Source organism: Orbicella faveolata, unplaced genomic scaffold (genome assembly GCF_042242905.1).
Source record: "Orbicella faveolata isolate gen_17 unplaced genomic scaffold, um_ofav_v1 contig_35, whole genome shotgun sequence".
In the NCBI taxonomy this organism is placed as follows: Eukaryota; Metazoa; Cnidaria; class Anthozoa; order Scleractinia; family Merulinidae; genus Orbicella; species Orbicella faveolata.
This window is the reverse complement of record NW_028301564.1, coordinates 3,029,978-3,051,055: the sequence shown is the minus strand read 5'-3', so window position 1 is coordinate 3,051,055 and position 21,078 is coordinate 3,029,978. Positions and strand designations below refer to the sequence as shown.

General features: G+C 41.5%; 1 protein-coding gene across 1 annotated transcript; it reads right to left on the bottom strand.

The window, feature by feature from the left end:
* Positions 1 to 12,436: 12,436 nt before the first annotated feature.
* Positions 12,437 to 20,327, bottom strand: LOC110068905 (potassium voltage-gated channel unc-103-like). The gene is made up of 7 exons (XM_089273346.1): positions 20,310 to 20,327; positions 18,434 to 18,871; positions 16,800 to 17,190; positions 14,422 to 14,621; positions 13,729 to 13,984; positions 13,127 to 13,329; positions 12,437 to 12,682 (listed from the first exon to the last, which is right to left on the bottom strand). The coding sequence occupies exons 1-7, from the start codon at positions 20,325 to 20,327 to the stop codon at positions 12,437 to 12,439; spliced, it is 1,752 nt and encodes a 583-aa protein (XP_089129472.1).
* Positions 20,328 to 21,078: the final 751 nt, after the last annotated feature.

The following is a 21,078-nucleotide window of genomic DNA, read 5'->3' as shown; positions in this document are numbered from 1 at the left end:
CCTATCCTCTCCCGCCGCCCGCCCCCTATTCTCCCGGGCTCCCGCCCTCCTGTCCCCCTTTTTATTAATACTATAAGAAGGGGAAAAAAGGAAGATCAAAGAAACTCGACTGGAAATTCGGGGTGAAACACAATTGAGTTCTTGATCGCAAAATAGACAAAGACAAATTTGACATACAAAGACAAAACAGGCAAATTTTCCGCGAACCCGGAAAATTATATGATCCATTCTACAATGATGGACAAAAATCTTGGGGCAAGTTTGCACTTGTGAAACTTTTTCACATCTTAAACAGACAGTCGCGCGCGAATGCAATTTCACTTGCCCAGCCTCTCCCCACAGCCAAAATGTTGAACACGTTTGTTGAAGACAATTTCTCTTGAGGTTCAACATTGCATTGGATGGGGAAGGGGGCAACTTAACTTTAACATTAAGGTATACTACTATTCCAGTCAGCCAGGAAAAGCTGTCACAACTATGGTTGCCTATACACATACCGTAAACTTCCGAAAATATAGTAACGACCCCCCGAAAATAGGGACCGTCCGAAAGTAACGTTAAAAAATTGTGGCCGTTAATAGATTTCGAAAGTAGTGACACCCCCCCCCCCGAAAGTAGCGAGCCCTTTGAAAGTAGGAGCCCAACACCACCCCTCTCCCACCGAAAATAGTGAGACCAAGGTTCAGTAGAATATTTATTTTTCCAATCAATAGTCAGGCGAACGTTACGTATGGTAACTTGAGTAAGGCACTCTATAACAAATGTATAACAAATGTATCGCTTATGCCACGGAGCGTTGTGAAATGTCGATTCGTGCCCCGTCAATTCATGTTGCGTTGTGTTAACAAAAAAAAACCGTAAAACTTTCATCAAGTAACAGGAACGTACTTACAGGAGCTTTTCTTTAAATGACTATAACTCTGTATCATATTCTTCAAATTTAAATTGAAAACTCGGCCAACGCACTGAGATATTGTTACTAGAAACTAACATAGGACTGCGTCATGAGGTAGTAACATTTTACAGTATCTGACTAGCTTTCTTGTCGACCACTGACAACACGGTCTAGACATGAATACCTCACCCATATGGCAGCAACATAGCAAAGTTCGAAAGCTGGGGAAAATGATCCAACACCTCTTGCATCTAAACATTTCCCAGTTTTGGATGCAACACATGACATACTCAAATTAACTGCGCTCAAGAAATATTTGATGGATTATAAATTCACAGTAGGTTTTATAATTTTTCTAACCCTTTTTAACTGTTAATAGTTATATATATTTTTAATGCTCCTGTACTTGAAGAAGACCGAACGTCAAAACGTCCATTCACAGGAACAGTCAACCGTTTGTCTCTTCGTCCAGTCATTTACACCTATCTAATTAGCATCATAAAAATTCTTGTTTTTCGGCCATTTCAATTTCAGGAGAAAGAGAAAACTAACTGCGGTCACAAACATAACAAACAGGCTTCGAAGGGTATTAAACTTGACGTTTCGTATGCTACAACATACATCTTCAGAAGTGACGGTTACAAATTATGACAAGATTTAAAAAGACTAAAATTAAAGATTAGAGCGAGGTATTGGTAACTAACTAGGAAGCAATGAACAAAAGAAACTACATCCGGTGTGAATTAATAAAGAAGGAGAGTTTCACTACCGAAGTTCATTTGGGGCGGGTTCAGTAAGTCCCGTATTAACAATCTTTCCTTGATTTTACACTGTGAATCACATTGACCACTTGATATAAAGCACTTGCCAATTTCATCATTCAAAGTTAAACTGAAACAGAGCTTTCTCCAAAGCTACTAGTCAATTCTCTTTTTTCTTTTTCACATAAAGATAATATCACTGCTTTTGCAACGCCTTACCATTATTTATCTCATATTCTTCATTGTTCAGTTCAAATATATTTTTTTATTTAAGGTAATAGATTACGCGTGTAATTTCAGTTTCTTTTCTTCTTTACTTTCTGGTATATATTATATTTTGTATGTGTGACCGTGTATACGTGTGTGCGTCCGGCCAAAACTTGACTAACCAATTTGTAAACCGGTAACCCGGCATTTTTAACCTAGTGGTTATTTCGGGTTGCCAGAACCCTAATTCTTAGCAATATTTTATATGTTTCTGTATTAATTGATGAAAAAAGGGTAATAAAGAGGATGTTGTGTTGTTGTCCCGAAATGGTCCCATTTGATGTTGTGACCAGTAGAAGTTGAATGATCAGCAACAGCGGAGGCGTGACCAACTTGAGTGAGAGCTTTGAAGTGTTCTGTCTTTCTGTCAATATTATGACAATATTATGACCAGATCGATGGTGTCGCGGTGGGGTCGTCATTAGGCCCTGTCTTAGCTAACATTTTTATGTGTCATTTTGAGGAGAGCTGGTTGGCTAATCATCAGTCCCGACCGTCCATTTGGTTTAGATACGTGGATGACACTTTCTCCTTATTTGACAGTAAAGACACCGTTTCCAGATTTCTAGATTTTCTCAACAGCAGACATCCCAACATCAAATTCACCATGGAACTTGGAGAGAACCGAGAGATCCCATTCTTGGATGTCTGTATCAAGCGTGATCACAACACATTTTCAACTACTGTACATCATAAAAAGACTTTCACTGTTCTTTACACCAAGTGGGACTCCTTTACTCCCAGAAAGTATAAGATCAATCTAATCCGAACACTTACCTATCGTTGCTTACGCATCTATTCAAAATTCACTTTATTGCAGTCGACTCTATCTGATCTTAAGAATTACTTGCTTCAAAATGGTAATCCGAGAGGCGTTATTAACTACAACGTTAATGATGTACTGAACAAACACAAGGACAGGCCTTCAGAACCTACTCTCACAGTTCCCCAAAAAAGATGTAATCCTTGTTTTACAAAAATACCTTATTTAGGTTTCCGATAATTTGCCAGCCCATCTACCAGTTACATGAGATTTATTCTATGGGTTGCAAGCAAGGCCCGTCCAAGGTTACGAAAATTGTGAAAATCACCAGGAGCCGTAACCGGGGACGGAGACCGTAAGCGCGCGCCATTTTTAGTATTGGGGTTGTCCCTATGATATGGGACAATAATTCTATTTTTAGAACAAATTGCGCCATCGCCTGCCGCACACGCCCTTACATGCTGCGAGAATTTTTGCGGATGTCGCGCGGGGGAAATGGCGTGGCTCCTGAAATCACAAAATTTACAAAAACTGCGAAATTTACGATAATTCGCTATACTATCGAGGAAATGTACGAAATTTATTCAAAGGGTTGGAAGGAACGCCCGTCCAAAGTTACCAAAAATGACAAAATTGAAGAAAACTGCGAAATTTACGATAATTTGCCAGCCCATGTACGAATTAAACGAAATTTATTCACACTTGGAAAAATGCAGCACACTTGCAAAAATAAGGCACACTTGAAAAAAATGGGTCAGAGTTGAAAAAATGAGGCACAGTTGGGAAAATGCGCCACCTTTGGAAAAATGCGGCACACTTGAAAACATGCGGAATCATGGGAAAAATGCAGCACACTGGAAAAAATGCCGCAAATTGGAAAAATGCAGCACACCTGGAAAAATGCGGCACACTGGGAAAAATGCGGCACACTTGGTAAAATGCGGCACACTTGGCAAAATGTGGTACACTTGGAAAAATGCCGCACACTGGAAAAAAATGCCGTATACTTAAAAACTGCGGCACACTTGGAAAAATGCGGCACACTTGAAAACATGCGGAATCATGGGAAAAATGCAGCACACTGGAAAAAATGCCGCAAATTGGAAAAATGCAGCACACCTGGAAAAATGCGGCACACTGGGAAAAATGCGGCACACTTGGTAAAATGCGGCACACTTGGCAAAATGTGGTACACTTGGAAAAATGCCGCACACTGGAAAAAAATGCCGTATACTTAAAAACTGCGGCACACTTGGAAAAATACGGAACACTTAAAAAAATACGGGACACTAGGAAAAATGCGGCACACTTGGAAAAATGCGCCACACTTGAAAAAATGCGGCATCTTTGAAAAAGATGCGGCACACTTGGAAAAATGCGCCACACTTGACAAAAATGCGGCCTACTTAGAAAAATGCGCCACACTTGGAAAAATGCGCCACACTTGGAAAACTGCGGCAATTATGGAAAAATCCGGCACACTTGGAAAAATGCGGCACAATGGGAAAAATGCAGTATATTTCAAAATTGCGGCACACTTGGAAAAATGCGGCACACTTGGAAAATTGCGCCACACTTGAAACAATGCGGCACACTTGGAAAAATGCGCCACACTTGAAACAATGCGCCACACTTGGAAAAATGCGGCACACTTAAGAAAAAAAATGCGGCACACTTGGCAAAATGCGGCACACTGGGAAAAGTGTGGTATACTTAAAAAAAACGGCAAACTTGGAAAAATGCGCCACACTTAAAAAAACACGGAACACTGGGAAAAATGCGGCACACTTGGTAAAATGCGGAACAATGGGAAAAAATGCCGTATATTTCAAAAATGCGGCACAGTTGGAAAAATGCGGCATACTTGAAAAAAATGCGGCACACTTGCAAACATGCGCCACACTTGAAACAATGCGGCACATTTAAAAAAATACGGGACACTGGGAAAAATGCAGTATACTTAAAATATGCGGCACACTTAAAATAATACGGGACACTGGGAAAAATGCGACACACTTGAAAAAAATGCGGCACACTTGGAAAATTGCGGCACACTTCAAAAAATGCGGCACACTTGGAAAAATGCGGCACACTTAAAAAATTACGGGACATTGGAAAAAATGCGGAACACTTGGAAAAATGCGGCACACTTTGAAAATTGCGGCACACTTGGGAAAACGCGCCACAATTAAAAACATGCGTCACAGTTGGAAAAATGCGCCACATTTGGAAAAAAGCGGCGCACTTGGAAAAATACGGAACACTTGGAAAAATGCGGTATATTTGAAAAATGCGGCTCCGTTGGAAAAATGAGGCACTCTTGGAAAAATGCAGCACACTTGAAAAAAATGCGGCACAATTGGAAAAATGCAGCACACTTGGAAAAATGCGCCACAATTGCAAAAATGCGGCACACTTGAAAAAAATGCGGCAAATTTGGAAAAATACGGCACACTGGGAAAGATGCGGTATAGTTGAAAAATGCGGCACACTTGAAAAATGCGGCACACTTAAAAAAATTGCGGCACACTAGCAAAGATGCGGCACACTTGGCAAAATGCGGGACACTAGGAAAAATGCTGCACACTGGGGAAAATGCGGTATACTTAAAGGATGCGGCACACTTTGAAAAATGCAGCACATTTGGAAAAGTGCGCCACACTTGGAAAAATGCGGCACACTTGGAAAAATACGCAACACTTGGGAAAATACGGCACACTTTAGAAAAATGCGCCACACTTGGAAAAATACGGCAGACTTGGAAATGTTCGGCACACTGGGAAAAATGCGGTATACTTAAAAAATGCGGCACACTTGCAAAAATGCAGCACAATTGAAAAAATGCGGGACACTTGGAAAAATGCGCCAAACTTGAAAAAAATGCGCCACACTTGGAAAAATGCGCCACACTTGAAAAAATGCGGCACACTTGAAAAAAATGCGCCACACTTGGAAAAATGCGGCACACTGGGAAAAATTCTTATACAAAGTCTTCTCGAATTAGTTTAGAGTCCCTAGGACTCGGAAATATCGCTCAAGTTTTTGGAAATCGACCCAAAGTTGGTCAAAATCCGGTCTCGTCGACTTTCTAGTCACAGTAAGTTAAAGAGGGGCTATATTTCGGCCACACTGCTCAGTACCAAGCCTTCAGAAATTTTTCCTCTGTCCATATCACTAAAAGCCAAAGTTTTGTTGAATTAGTTTAGAGCCCCTGGGACTCGGAAATATCGTCCACGTTTTTGGAAATCGACCCAAAGTTGGTCAAAATCACGATGCACGTAACCCGGTCTCGGTGACTTTCTAGTCACTAACTGAGTTAAAGAGGGGCTATATTTCGGCCAGACTGCACATAACCAAGCCTTCAAAGATTTTTCCTCTGTCCATTTCACTGAAAGCCAAAGTCTTCTCAAATTAGTTTAGAGTTCCTGGGACTCGGAAATATCGCCCAAGATCCTGAAAATCGACCTAAAGTAGGTTAAAATCAAGCTGGGCGTAGTCCGTTCTCGGCGACTTTCTAGTCACTAAGTGAGTTAAATTGAGGCTATATTTCGGCCAGACTGCTCATAATTAAGGGTTCATAAATTTTACCTCTGTAAATTTCACTTAAGACCAAAGTCTTTTCGAATTACTTTGGACTTCATGGGACTCGGAAATATCGCCTAAACTCCTGAAAATCGACCTAAAGCTTGTCCAAATCACGCTGCGTGTAGTCCGGTCTCGGCGACTTTCTAATCACTAAGTGGCTATATTTCAGCCAGATTGCTTATAACCAAGCGTTCAAAAATTTTACCTCCGTCCATTTCATTGAAAACCAAAGTCTTCTCAAATTAGTTTAGAGTACCTGGGACTCGGAAATAACGCCCAAAATCCTGGAAATCGACCCAAAGTTGGTTAAAATCACGCTGCGCGTAGCCCGGTCTCGGCGACTTTGACCACTGTCCAAATTGATATACTTCCACAAGTGAAATACACGTGTGTAGATTTGGGGAACGGCTAAAAGTAGAATCTTTAAAAAGTTAGGTAAGCATTGGTCAAGATCCCCGCACCTAAAACGCGAGTGTGACGCATCTCTAAACGCGCGAGAACTTACGAGAGAAAAGAAAGTTCATATGGGCGAGAATCTCCAACCTAAACACTGTCCAAATCGATAGACTTCCACAAGTAAAATACACTTGTGTAGATTTCAGAAAGGGCAAAATCTAGCATCTTCAAAAAGTTCATTAAGCATAGTTTAAGATAACGACACCGAAATCGCGAGTGTGGCGCATCTCTAAACGCGCGAGAACTTACTAGAGAAAACAAAGTTGATATGGGCGAGAATCTCTCAACCAAGCACTGTCCAAATCGATAGACTTCCACAAGTGAAATACACGTGTGTAGATTTGGGGGAGGGCTAAAAGTAGCATCTTTAAAAAGTTAGGTAAGCATTGGTTGGGATCCCCGCAGCTAAAACGCGAGTGTGGCGCATGTCTAAACGCGCGAGAACTTACGAGAGAAAAGATATTTGATATGGGCGAGAATCTCCAACCCAAACACTGTCCAAATCGATAGACTTCCACGAGTTAAATACACGTGTGTAGATTTGGGGGAGGGCTAACAGTTGCATCTTTAAAAAGTTAGGTAAGAACTGGTTGTCATGCCCGCACCTAAAACGCAAATGTGGCGCATCTCTAAACGCGCGAGAACTTACGAGAGAAAAGAAAGTTCATATGGGCGAGAATCTCCAACCTAAGCACTGTCCAAATCGATAGTCCCACACAAGTGAAGTACATTTGTTTAGATTTGATGGAGGGCCAAAACTAACATTTTTAAAGAGCCCCTTAAGCATAGTTTGGGATCCCCACACCAAAAATGCGAGTGTGCCGCATCGCTCAACGCGCGAAAACACGCGAGAGAAAAATAAAGTATAAATGGACGAGAATCTTTAACCCAGGCATTGTCCAAAGCGACAGACTTTCATAAGAGAAATACACATGTGTAGATTTGATAAAGGGCCAAATCTAGCATCTTTAAAAAGTCCAGTAAGCATAGTTTCAGATCACGACACCAAATCGGGAGTATGGCGCATCTCCAAACGCGCAAAAACACGCGAGAGAAAAAAAAATATACATGGGCGATAATTTCCATCCCAGGCATTGTCCAAAGCGACACACTTCCACAAGTGAAATACACGTGTGTAGATTTGGGGGAGGGTTAAATCTAGCATATTTAAAGAGCCCCTTAAGCATACTTTGGGAGCCCCACACCAAAAACGCGACTGTGGATTATCTCTAAACGCGCGAGAACTTACGAGAGAAAAGAAATTTTATATGGCGAGAATAGCTTACCTAAGCACTGTCCAAATCGAAAGACTCTCACAAGTAAAAAATACACATGTGTAAATTTAAGAGAGGGCCAAAATTAGCATCTTTAAAAAGCGCAGTGAGCATAGTTAAAGATCCCGGCGCCAAAAGTTCGAGTGTGCCGCATAGCTAAATGCGCGAGAAAAGACAACGGAAAAGTAAATTGACATGGTTAAAAATATTCACCCAAGCGCTGTTCAAATCGATAGACTTCCACAAGTGAAATACACGTTGGATATTTTGAAGAGGGCTAAAACTAGACGCGCGAGAACTTACGAGAGAAAAGAAAGTTGATATGGGCGAGAATCTCTTACCCAAGCACTGTCCAAATCGATAGACTTCCACAAGATAAATACACGTGTGCAGATTTGGGCTTTGGCTAAAAGTAGCATCTTTAAAAAGTTAGGTAAGCATTGGTTGGGATCCCCGCACTTAAAACGCGAGTGTGGCGCATCTCTAAACGCGCGAGAACTTACGAGAGAAAAGAAAGTTGATATGGGCGAGAATTTCTCACCCCGGCCTGAAACTAAAATCTCTGAAAATTTTTTATCAGTTTTATGAAAATTGTCAAATTTACTCATTTGCTTACCAGTTGAAAGAAGCTGAGATGAAAATCACAGGTGTTTGCCCAATTTTAAGAGCATCACAGAAATCATAAAAAAATTCAAGATTTTTTAATGATTTTAGGGGACGCTGTCTCAACATTAGAGACGTTTGTATGGATTTTGAACCATGTTTCAAGGTCTACAACTTGGTGTCTGTTCGCCCTAGAAGCATCAAACTTGGTCAAATGACTAATATCAACGTGATCTTTTATGTGGCGGTGTCAGTTTATCGATTGGTTAACATTTGAAACTCGCCCCAGTTCCGTGTGCAATTTTGGACTGGCCTGTACTTGGGTGTTCACACTGGGCTGCTATGTCCCCAATTTCTTTGAGATTTTAAAAAAATATTTCCTAACTAACTGACCAACATAACTTTCTAAACATAATATCGCTAATATCTAAAAATACAGTTTATGTAATCTCACTAATGTCAGTTAAAGGATACACCTGATCTGTACTGTGCAAATTGTCGGTTAAGGTGTGACTCTGTAGTCTGGTATAAGGATAAAAGCCTCATCTACAAGAGCAATTTTTATGTGACAATTTTTATTTGCATGTGCAGATGAGGACAATTGGCCAATTGGTATGTGACAAATATTTTGCTGAAAAGCCGGGAGGTTCGCCTTTATGTGATAAATAAAAGTTGTCGTATACGAAAAATTACTCGTGTAGACGACTCGTTACATGAAATGTGGCAAATATTATGGGACAACATTGATGGTCCCCATTCTCCCACTGGGCACTGTCCAGGGGGTCAAAATGGCGGCAAGGACGACTGGCGCTTCGTCTAGTAGAGGAATTTCTTGCCCAGATCGAGTAGTGATTTTGTTGCTAGAGGCCGTTAGGGAAAACGAGTGTCCCTGAAACACCAAAAGTGAGGAATACAAGAACCTAAAATTAGAAACGGCACTGTACGGGGAAGTACTTCAGGTGATAAAAGAAGAATTGCCAGATATCGACCTGCCTGGGCTTCCCGCCGCTACTCAGATTTCCAGGCCTTTACCTAGCACCTACGCTTCCTTTTTTCTCTTCTTTGTCGTTGATAAAATAGTAGAAACGCCATAATGGCCGCACATTCAACTTTTCTCCAGTTCATAAGCGCCATACTTTTGGGGGCGACTACGCAGCCTCGCCTTGTTTCTGAGTATCACTGCTGTCCAATGTCATTACTGGCGCACTAAACTTTAAACTGCTGACAAATATTTGCTAAGCCATCTACATGTCGAATAAAAATTGTCACATAAAAATTGCTCCTGTAGACGAGGCTTAACTGGGTTAGAGCTGTACATGTACACCTGTAAAATACTCCATCTGCATAGCAATCCCACAAAGCACATGAATAGTATTTTTACATACGCATTATTTTTAGAGTTGAATGTTATTTGCGAATACAGAGGGGCTCGAATATAGAATGATTTACCAGAAAGCCAATTAAAAAATTACTAAGGAATGCGTGCCATACAGAAATATATTCTGAAATTCAATTGACAATTGAGCAAATATGTGGCTTTATTTTATGAATACCCATACTTTTGAAATATTTGAGTAATTAAAAAGAATTTTAGTTGAAAATCTCAGTAAAGCTTGCTAAGATCTTCTGTCACTACAAACTTACTGATACACATTTAAAAAACCTCTTACCTTTCCATCTATTTTCTTTGTGTTAGCATTTAGCTTTTTGCTCAGCTCTTCCAATTCCCCTTCCTTCTCAACGAGACAATTTCTAAGGGCCTCAACTGCTCTGGATTACTCAGCCTGTGCGTTTTGAATGGCAATCTTTTTGGCATGTTGGTACGCACCAATATTGAATCGACGTTTTCTTTTCACTCCAGACGGCATGCTGAACCACCAGTGATTTATTTTTTTCGTTCAATGCTATTTGGGATGTAAAATCAAACTTTCTAACAGAGGAAGAATCGAACTAAAATCCTATCATTTCAGGTTTTTCTCGTAAACTGTAAGTCAAAAACACCTTTCGCGGCCCACTTCGACAGGTAAATTGTCTTCGTTCACCACTCTAAGCATGCTTCAAACAAGAACGCTTCGAGAATAACCCTGGCAGTTTACATATCAAACCAAAGCTTGCCTTCTCTACATTACAAACCGAATTTTCCCGCCATTTCTCTCCTCGAGGTATCCAGTCTTCACACGGCGAGATTTTTCTCAGCTGGTCTGGGGGTGGAGGAGAGATGGAAGTTCAAACCAGAAGGCTTTGCGCGCATTTTTGGTCACTATATTGGAAAATTTTGGAGACGCTTAATGCTGGGGTTACGTCCCAGCATTACGTTCGCCGGTACCCATGTATACACCTGGGTGGAGATGTGCGCGTACAGTGAGATTTAAGTGTCTTGCCAAGAACACAATACTGGGCATGTTCCCGGGCTCGAACCCGGACGGATCGATTCCCTCCTGCAAAGTCTCAAATCGCTACCCGCGGCACTCATACTTCTCATTCTCATGTGTCCTTTCCAAGGATTGACTCTATATTATCCGTGTCCATGTTGTCAATAGACTACGAACAGTCGGTTTTGTTCTTGAAATCCTCCGCACGATTGGAAAAGGGAAAAGTAAGCAAAGTAATGACAGAAATGATGGAGGAATGACGTGAGACAGGAACAAAGACGTCTCTTTTTAATTTCTCCTTTCCCGCGCTTCTCACCGCTCGAGCGTTTTTCATCTGTCTTCTCATTCATGAATTCTCGTCGCACGCTAATTGCTTAGGGGTGCACCCTTATATGGGCTATCCAGGAAATAGGTATGTGCGGCCCCTAAGGGTAGGGTTTTCAGCCGTTTTGGTCATGAACAGGGTATCGATGTTGGCCATTTTGGTCCTAAATAGAGTTTGGTTTTGGCAGTCTAGTCTTGAATTTGGTATGTTTCTTAGACGACGCTACTTTTCCATCATTATCGATAAGACCATCAACAGAAGCCCTTCATAACTTATGTTAGGGAAACTGTGCCAGCGGCAACGGTCTTAAACAGGGTATCGAATTTTTGGTCAGGTCATAAAGAGGGTAGCAAAAATCACAGATTTTAGACGATCACTTTAGAGATATCTGAAAAATATCCGTTGAGCAGTTTGTTTGTCTCACTAAGCTCGGCATCACCAATTGCGAACTTTGTTCTGATTGAATAGTCATCATCATCATTTTTATTTGCCACGTTAATAGAAACAAAAGATGTTAACAATAACAATAATATAACCACCGAGTGAATAGCTCACCTCCAAAGACAGAGCAATAGTGTTTCGTTTCTGCGGAAACTAGACAAAGAACTGGCTCTTTTATCGCGAGAAACTAAGAGATGAAAGTTTTCAAGTTCGTGTACTACCATGACATCACATAAAATAGCAATGCCGGGAGGCTGGTACCCCAGATCACATTTAACAAGACACTGCCTGGTGTAGAAAAATTGCCTGACGCAGGTTTAAGCTCAGAAAGTTTGTCTCCCGTAAATGAGACAATGTAAATTTTTGATTTACATTTGAAAGAAATCGTTGACATATCGAGGAAAGCATGACATGAGAAGGGTTATTAAAATCTGAATGGGTGCCAGATCTAAAAATGTAATAATTAGATTTGCTTTCATTTTCTCCTAGTCTATTACGTATAAAGTTCTACTGAACTTTTAAGAACGAGAACTCTGTTAACACTATTCACTGAAAGTTTTCCCTCTGACTCTTATGGAATAACTGAAATAACAGGACGTTAATAAATTAAAATGTCCCTCTCCCCCCCCCCCCCCCCCCTCGCACTCCTTTCTCCCGGTGTTTCCCTGCACTACTCTCCCCGAGCAATATCTTCCTAAACTTTATTTTTCAATGTTTTCGTTAAAAGAGGAATTATGATGGACACTTTTTTTTCCATATTGGAGAGTCTCCGCTCGATAAGCTTCATGTTTTCTTCCTGATCAAAATCTTTCACTTCGTCGAAATCTGGCGTCTGAAATAGAGAGTTTTCGTTATCCTCTTCCCTGCTTGATTGGCAAACCTCTCGAATAGGTTCCAGTCGCCTCGGCGACCCTTCCACGAATTCAGCTTCTTCTTCCTCCTGAAAGAACAAACTTGAGCATTAACTCTCACAGAAGCGTGTTCATATCATCTCTCAGTTACTACACGCGCGGTGATTGGTCAGTTTAGAGGGCCGTATTCTACTATACGGCCCACTAAAGATTTAAAGCTGTGTTGTTTTTGCCAAATGTTTCGTGATTTATGGCTTAGTGTTCTTAACTTTTGCAGCAAGTAAAACTTTAAAACTTTCTTTCTCTTTAAATTTCGGATTAAGACGTGCTAACGACTTAGCAACGATTTCCAATTGACTCATTTTGCTTTCGATGAGCGTCAGAAATTTGAAGCCTTTCCGCGTAAGTTACGGACGGAGATTTTCCCCCTTCGATTTATGGCCCAAGCGCTTCAATCACTCCTTGCCAAAAAGGGGTTGGGGGGAGGGGATCGGAAAGCAAGGGTAAAGATCAACTGCCCATCAAAAACTCACCTTGACATAATCTCCAATTTGGAAGGAAAACACCATTCTTGCGAGGAACTCTTCTCTAAACACAGGGTAGTCTTTGAGAATAGGCGTGAGGTCGTCCCACTCGATGGAGTGAATGTCTGTTGGTATTTGTACAATCACGTTGGCCGCCGCCCGAGCTTTCCTCTCCATGGACCTGTGCTCGCTGTAGATTGTATCACCCATCCCTAGAGAAATGGTTTTTGATCAATATAAGAAGAGCTATATCCTACGAGACAGAGATTTCCTTCTTATCTACTGGACAGCGATTTACCTGGTGGATATCGTTATCCACCCTTCGAACAACGGGGTCTGGTACTTTAATACGACTCCAAGGCCCAAAGAAAAGTAGGTGTAATAACGAGGCGGTTGTTATCGGAATATATCAAGTTTATATCACGTCCTGTGATGAGATTTCCTAGTTATGTTGGTTAAGATGTGTCTCAAGTAATAAAATGCTAACACTTATAAACAACTAAATTTTACGTCTTTTCCCCACTTGCTGTCCCCACCCCGCACGTATGAGAGTGGCATAACACCTCTCTCCCTGCACAAGCCGGGTTTCAAATGAAATTATTTTCTCCTACCAAGAGCAAGAAGGGTTTGTCCATCCGGCTCAATAACATGAACTATCCCCTTCATGATAAAGAAGACTTTATCCACCTCATCTCCCTGTTTGATCACGTATTGACGGGGTAAATAATGCTGAACCTTCAACTTTGTGGCTAGAGACCGCTGACAACTGGGAACAGCGCTGCGGAAAGCGGAATTCATCTTGAACAGTTCTTGATGGATATGAAGACAGATATCGCTTTGTAGGGTCCTTGGGAATAGGTTTAACACCTGTGAAATGAAAAAGAAAAATCATTTCAGTGCCAAGTTAGAAATGTTAAAAAATCCTTTTGATTTTAAAGAGGTTTAAGACGAAATCCGATAAGAAATCGAGTTATTTCAGTTTTTTGTGGGCAAAAGCTTTGTACCAGAATAATTTTAGGTATTTTACGGTCCTTTTCACATTTTCTTAAAGCTAAAGATATAAATAGTTGTCTGAAATAACACCGAAAACAATTTCCCATGGGAACTAAAGAAAATAAGTTTCAAAGTTCAGAGACATTGTGCAAACACAGGGAAAAATTCGTCATCAGTTTCATTTCACCAGTACTTTCTGGTGTTGTGAAAAATGATTTTTTTGAGAACTTCTGGTGAATTCCTTCTTAATAGTTGTAAACACTCAAACGACAGATGGTTGAAAGACAAGAACTTCTAGCAATGAAACTCACGCGGTTGATAACAGACACTTTCATGGTGAGGTTTTCATGGAGCACATGATCCTCCAGGTTTTTTTGAAGAGGCCGAGGTATCTTGAAGAAGCGAGCAAAGTCCCGGATGAGGCGGAGATCCTCATGCTGCTTGAGACTTTTTACGTACAACCGCTGAATGATCACCGTCAGGTTACCAAATATGGAAGCGTACATCAAGGCTGAGAAGAAGAGAGCGAGTGTTTGAATAAATCAGTTTATTACACAGCTAGCAAAGTTGAGCTCTCAAACTCACTATACGTAAGTACTCATCAGAATCCAATGATACATGCTTACGGTGTGAGCAAAGTCAACTTCGCTTCGCGAGAGAAATTTATTTCCATTGCCAATGGAGTCTGTCGACAGGCGTTTATTTTTTTTGCTACGAGTTATTTCTCTTTGACAGCGGAAGCGGCTGAGAAGCGGGCGCAAAAGATTTGTCCTTTCACAGGCCACCCTCTTACGTTCGGGCTTTTTTCAAATCCCCTGTGGTTGATATTTTGCTTACGATCTCGACGAACCCGAGACAAAATGGAGGGTCTGTGGACAGCCTATTGCCAATGCTTCATGCCTCTATCTATACATCATCGAGTTATTATGCGAGCGGATGTTTGGAGACCACTCAGAAAGCTAGAGTTGATCTCGGTGGCTTCATGGGCGCTTTCCAAACTTCCTACGTGCATTACAACTCTATGATGCGCAGCTAAAAGCTTGAATGAACTATTAACTCTTACGCTGGAAAAAGGTTCAATTTTGTCATGCAGTAAGTCTAATTGCGTTTCTGTAGCGAGTTCTTTGAACGCAACAGAGGCGTACGGGCACCTTCGGACTTGGGGGGGGGGGGGGGGGGGGCGGGGGTGAGGCGGTGACCTTCTTACCCGAAAACATTACGCGATACCCGAATGCGTGAGTCTTGAAATCGGGATACAAACGTACTCAAATTGCATGATATACATAAACGTTCACAATTCCTACATCTAATGAAACTGCTATAATTCCAAAAATACTTTTATTCAAAGCTTGCATAATAAAATACCTCTATCAACAGTCTGAATCTGGTAAAATCTTGAGACCAAATTAGACCTCTATAAAGCAGCTATTCTCCCTCATCTTACATATTGCCACAGTTGCCACATTGTGTGGCATTTTTGCAGAGCCTCGGACACTCGCAGATTAGAGAGAGTACAGGAGCGAGGACTGCGTGCTGTTTTTAGAAATAAGTTGTCTAGCTACCAGCAGCTGTTAGAGAAAGCCAATCTACCAACATTGTATAATAGGAGACTACAAGAAATATGTATTTTAATGTATGAGGTTATACATAATTTGTGTCCGCGGACTATTTGTAACATGTTTTATACTAATAGCCACACTTATAGTTTACGGCAGAGAGATTTTCATTTACCTAGATTTAACACTTTTACGTATGGAAAACATTCAATTCGATATCTAGGCCTATGACTGTGGAGCAAACTAACAAATAAAGAAAGATGGATAGTTCTATTTTGGTCCGTTATTATTATTATTATTATTATTATTATTATTATTATTATTATAAAACTTATTGAAAGAACTAAAAAAAGTAACTAACTAGAAACTTTATTTACGAGTTTTGGAAATCACGTCAACAGCATTAGTTTGTAATATGTATGGGTTATTGACCAAGCGTGAGGTCAAGATGGCTGGATATTTGCCAAGTTCTTTTTTTTTTTGCGTGTTTATGGACCGAGACGGAGTCGAGGTCCATAAACTCGCAAAAAAAGAACGAGGACAATATAAAGCCATCTTGACCGAACAAGCTTGGTCAATAAAGGATTTATTATATGGTTTGGCGGAAATTTTTCTGGCGGGACACGGCGGGTAGTCCCGAGCAGGCAAGATAGCTCCATCTTGCCCGCTCGGGTAGCCAACCACAGCGCAGGATTTGATTCATCTTGCCCGCTCACGGAGCTAGCCATATGATACCTCTAAAGTGTCGTTGCCCGAATCATTAGCGTTGTGCCCGAAAAATCACATAATTTCCGTAGCTGGGGGCTGCAGCCCCCCTCGCCCACCCCCACCCCCCTCCCCCCTCAGAGCTCGTACGCCTATGAACAGAGGTGCAGCAGCTTTCGCAAGCTTGTAATTCTTTTGTTTGTTAGCAGCTGTTATTATTTGGGGCGAGGGTCATTGTTTCTGTTGTTTGTTCTATTGTCCTCTCAAAGAGTATCAAGTCATTCATATGAGACCTTACGAGAGCTGTTACTTGAACCGAATTTAACGGTAGCAGGATGGTAGACCGGTTGGATCGATGGCCAGGATCATCGTCATCATCTGTAGCGCATGCGTCGCCAATGATATAAATATGACGTCATTGCACTCACCTCCCATAAGCATTACAACAATAGAAAAGGTTTTCTCGTGGTTCGTACTCGGTGCAACATTCCCAAAACCCACGCTGGTTAAACTGCTCAGGGTGAAGTACATCGAAGTGAGGTATCTTGTCTTAAGACTTGGCCCACTTGTAGGCAGTGATTGATTGATTGGCATGTTAATTTCCTTTGCTAGAGCCGCCAGCCAGCCATGATTGCCTGGTGCCTCTGCAGTTCCAACAGCGTGCCATATGCATGCCAGCCAATGAGCAGTGATCATGAAAGAGCACATGAGCAGCAGGATCACCCCTAACCCATACTCGGAATAACGGTCGATTTTTCGCGTGACTCGCACCAGGCGCAAGAGACGCGCGGTCTTTAGCAAACCCGTAAGGGTAGTGGCCTGGGAGCGAAGAAACAAGCACAGATTAGAGCGAGAATTATCGAACCTTTGTCAGCGAACTTCCTGACTTAAATGCTAGGTGTATTAAAATTCCTAGTAAAGTGGCTTCAACTGAATGCCGAAAGAGAATTGGAAATGATTCCCTATGCTTCTTTACGTACGCCTTACGATTGGTTTACAAACCTTGCCACTTACCGCAAAATGCTGCCGGTAACGTGTCTTAGCTTTCAGGTCTCATTGGCTGTTGGTGTTTGATAAGATTGGCTAATGCGTTTCCTTTCCGATTCCTTTGGTCGTGTTTTTGCAACGCTCCCCTAAAAACCGCTCTCATTCAATCACGTAGCAATGACTAAGGACTTTGCAATGTAAATTTAAATGGTTCGTCCTTTTACCCAAGTTAATCCCTCTTAAGTTATTTTTACACATGGTACCCAGTTCTTCTGCGTATTCAAGAGGACGTGAGCTACGGCAGTCAATTTTAAGAACTTTTTTTTCGCTGTCTTAGTTATTCTGTTTGTCGTATCTCTGACAGTGATGAACAAACTGAAAGAATCTAAATTCGTGCGATATTAATAGCTTGAATACAAAGTGTCTTTGGCGTTGTTGTCGTTGTTGCTTAAACTCCCTTTGGCTGTTTGGGTGGCTAGCTTCTGTCAGCATTTTGGACCATCTGTTTGTTCGGCTGCGTTCGTTCGTATTCGGGCGTTCGTTTGCTTTGCACTCGTTTGGCTGCATATTTTTCTGCCGTTCATTCAGTTTTTATGGTTTGTTCAGGGGATATCCGTCTTAAACTCCTGTTAAAGTTTCGAAAAAGCAAATTAAAGCAGAGCGAAGGCCGAAGGTCCTTTGCCTCTTTGATATTTCACATCCCAACGGCGTTTGAGGTTTTCCTTCGCTTTGAAACGAAACGAAACGGAGCGAAACATAAACAACTCCTCCGCCAAAACATCCACGCAAGGCGCGAGTGACATTCGCGGAAGAACTGCAACGTGGGTACCCTGCCTAAAAATAACTTAAGAGGGATTACCTTAGGTATAAGGCCTATATGGGTGATTCAATCTCTTACCTCGATCCTCTCTTGGTTTCGTTGATAAATTATTCTAGACAAATGACAAACCATGTCCCATAGTATGATTATGCCACTACCCAACCTTGTTCCCAGGGTCTTTTTCCTCTCGCCTCGGTAGGGCGAAAAAGATGAGAGACGCTGGGAACGAGGTTGGCCACCACCTTGTCTACTTACCCCTTCATGTTGAGGATTGACGAGGAATTCAAATGGAATAGCTGCCACAAAGTCCACAATGAACCACGACTTCAGATAGAGAACAGCGATTTTTTTAGGATCACTGATGACCTCCTCGGTATGCTTATGCACAGAAGCGCTCCGAAAGTTAAGCGGAATGTCAATAATAAAAAACAGATCTACAATGAGATTTACAATAGCGATCGGTGAAAGGGCCGCCAAGGCGCCAAACCGAGCGGTGCTCTTAGCGTTCTGCGTCGGTCTAATGAAGGCCACATCAAAAGGGATCTCAATGGTTGTGTAGATCACAAACGCGAGAATGACCCAGTCCCACACGGCTTTGAAAAGCGAGTCATGGCGTATCAAGCAGGTTTTGTCTTTGTATAAAGGTGTGTAAAAGGATGCTTGCGATGTTGTTGCAAAAACGTCCGATACCTTCTGTGGAGTCGAGAGGGAAAAATTCAAAAATTGTGATCAATAACGCCAATAATAAAACTTGGTGTAAAGTTAAAGGTAAGATGTGCGTCAGGCCAGCGGCCAATACAGCCGGAGCTTCTCCCGTTTTCTGTAATGTGAAGCAACTAGGGGTATATCGACTCTCCCCTAGATGGGATGCTAGTCCATCGCAGGGTTACCACCCAGCATTAATTTGTCGGTAACCATTTATACACCTGAGTGAAGAGAGGCACTGTGAGAGTAAATTCTTCAATTAGAGTCCTCCGCAGCCGTTTCTGGGGCGTGACATCTCAAAACACCACTACGGAGGAGACCGGGGATCAACAAACAAGCGTACTTACAACAATGAGTGGATTTTCGTGCTACTTTTGGGAAGTCGTTGCCTTCGAAACTTTAAAACCCCGTCCACACTACGTCGGAGAAATTTGAAGACGGTGTTTTACTCTGAAAACGCATCAAATGTTTTCCGCCCACACTACGCCGGAGGAATTTGAAAACGCAACAATCCCTGGTCATTTTGGATTTGTGTTTGAAGAAAACTCGGGTAGGGAAATCACGTGATTATCGTAACGTCATTGTACTCAATATCGTAACGTTTTCCTTCAGCACAAAAACGAAAATCCTCTGGTTCAAAGCAGGGTGGTTTGAAAGAGCGTTTACGGAAAGCTCTGTTTTCGTGACGGATTAGTATGGACGGCAGGCATAACCGAAGAAAAAAAGCCGCATTTTCAAATTTCTCCGGCGTAGTGCGTGTGGACGGGGCTTAAGGACCTTCGCGCGAAAATTTTGCAGGCGATGGACTTTTTTTAAATTTTTACTGCAGCCAGATAATGAGTTACTTGTGTCAGAAAAGCAAAAAAATGAGGGTCACCGACTTCGTTTCAGAGATAAAGCATGTGGATAACTACCCTGATTTTGAAAAATTGGCACACGTAATTCAGCATGGTCTACAGGGGTTTATAGTTAAAAATATCGATGGTGAGTCAACGGAGGCAAACGATCTTAGTCACATTTTGCAAAAGTAGGTCTGTTGCGTAAATAATTCTAAATGTTGCCAACTTTTTCACAAAACTTAACCCTTCAAGAGGCATTTGAAACCGTCGCACAGATAAACGAAGAGCTAAAAAGAACGGAATTCGATGGTGCATTTTGCAAAAAATTCAAACTTCTAGTCGATAGATTTTCTACATTTTTTCGTTAACATAGAAAATCGGTAGAGAAAATGATCCATCAAAAGAAAAATAAGGGTCACCGAACGTCCAAGATCGTTAAATCCAGGAAAAGCTATAGCAATGGCCATCTGCCCTATCATTGCTCATTTTATTACTTAGCGCGCGCGCTCATGCATGATGTGGCGTGTGAATTTACGTGCGCAGTAAGGACGCGCAGAAAGAATTAGCGCGAACAAAAAAACACTTACCATAGATCGAGACCTCATAATGGTTTTGTCTAAGGACGCCTTTTCACCTTGAATTGAATATAAAATATAAATCAGATTACAAAGATTACACGTCTGAAGATTGCCTTGCAAAAAGAAAATCGAAAAATTTCGTGTGTAAACTGGAGAGTGAATAAAAGTTCATCGTGGAACAATAAACTAGTCGTCATGAGTCGCCTCATAAAAATGATTTCTTCCACTATCGGGCAGCCATAGAAGCTAACATTTAAAGGTATTTTGAAACTGCGCCAGTTTTCTTATGTTATGGGTGCCCTTATCTTCTAGATGATAAATCATTTCGCGTAAAATTTCTCGTTTCTCGTTTGCGCAAATCCAAACGATCCTTTCATAGATTTCATAGGTAAGCTTATATTTATACGGCTTTACTGAGAGTCCGAATTTATTAGACCATAACCGTTGACAGTAAAGAAGCCAATCCGATGTTGAATGATAGATCACCAGCTAATTCAAAGAGTAAACTTACCGAATTTTTTTATGGTATCCTTTCCTTTCCTAGAAGAAATTTTAAACGTTCGTTTGAATTTGGCGATCGCGCAATATATTTTAAGTTCGCGTAATCATGGGAGCGTGTCAAGCGCACGACGACAAGTGCGCGCGAAAGGTTACCGTGAAGCAAGAGTTATCAGAGCCATGGTGAGTAGGTCCCTTCTACTATCTACGTTAGAGCGAAGAGAATGAAACCATATATACCGAGGAGAGTGAGCAGGCCACGAGTAGCCCACGAGCACGA

Bases quoted from the DNA above. Each gene is read 5' to 3' on its own strand.
- LOC110068905 (XM_089273346.1), bottom strand. The intron at 13,985-14,421 runs GTGAGTTTCATT...TTCATTTCACAG, and splicing joins AAGTGTCTGTTATCAACCGC to GTGTTAAACCTATTCCCAAG. The intron at 12,683-13,126 runs GTGAGTTTTTGA...TTGTTCTTTCAG, and splicing joins AAATTGGAGATTATGTCAAG to GAGGAAGAAGAAGCTGAATT.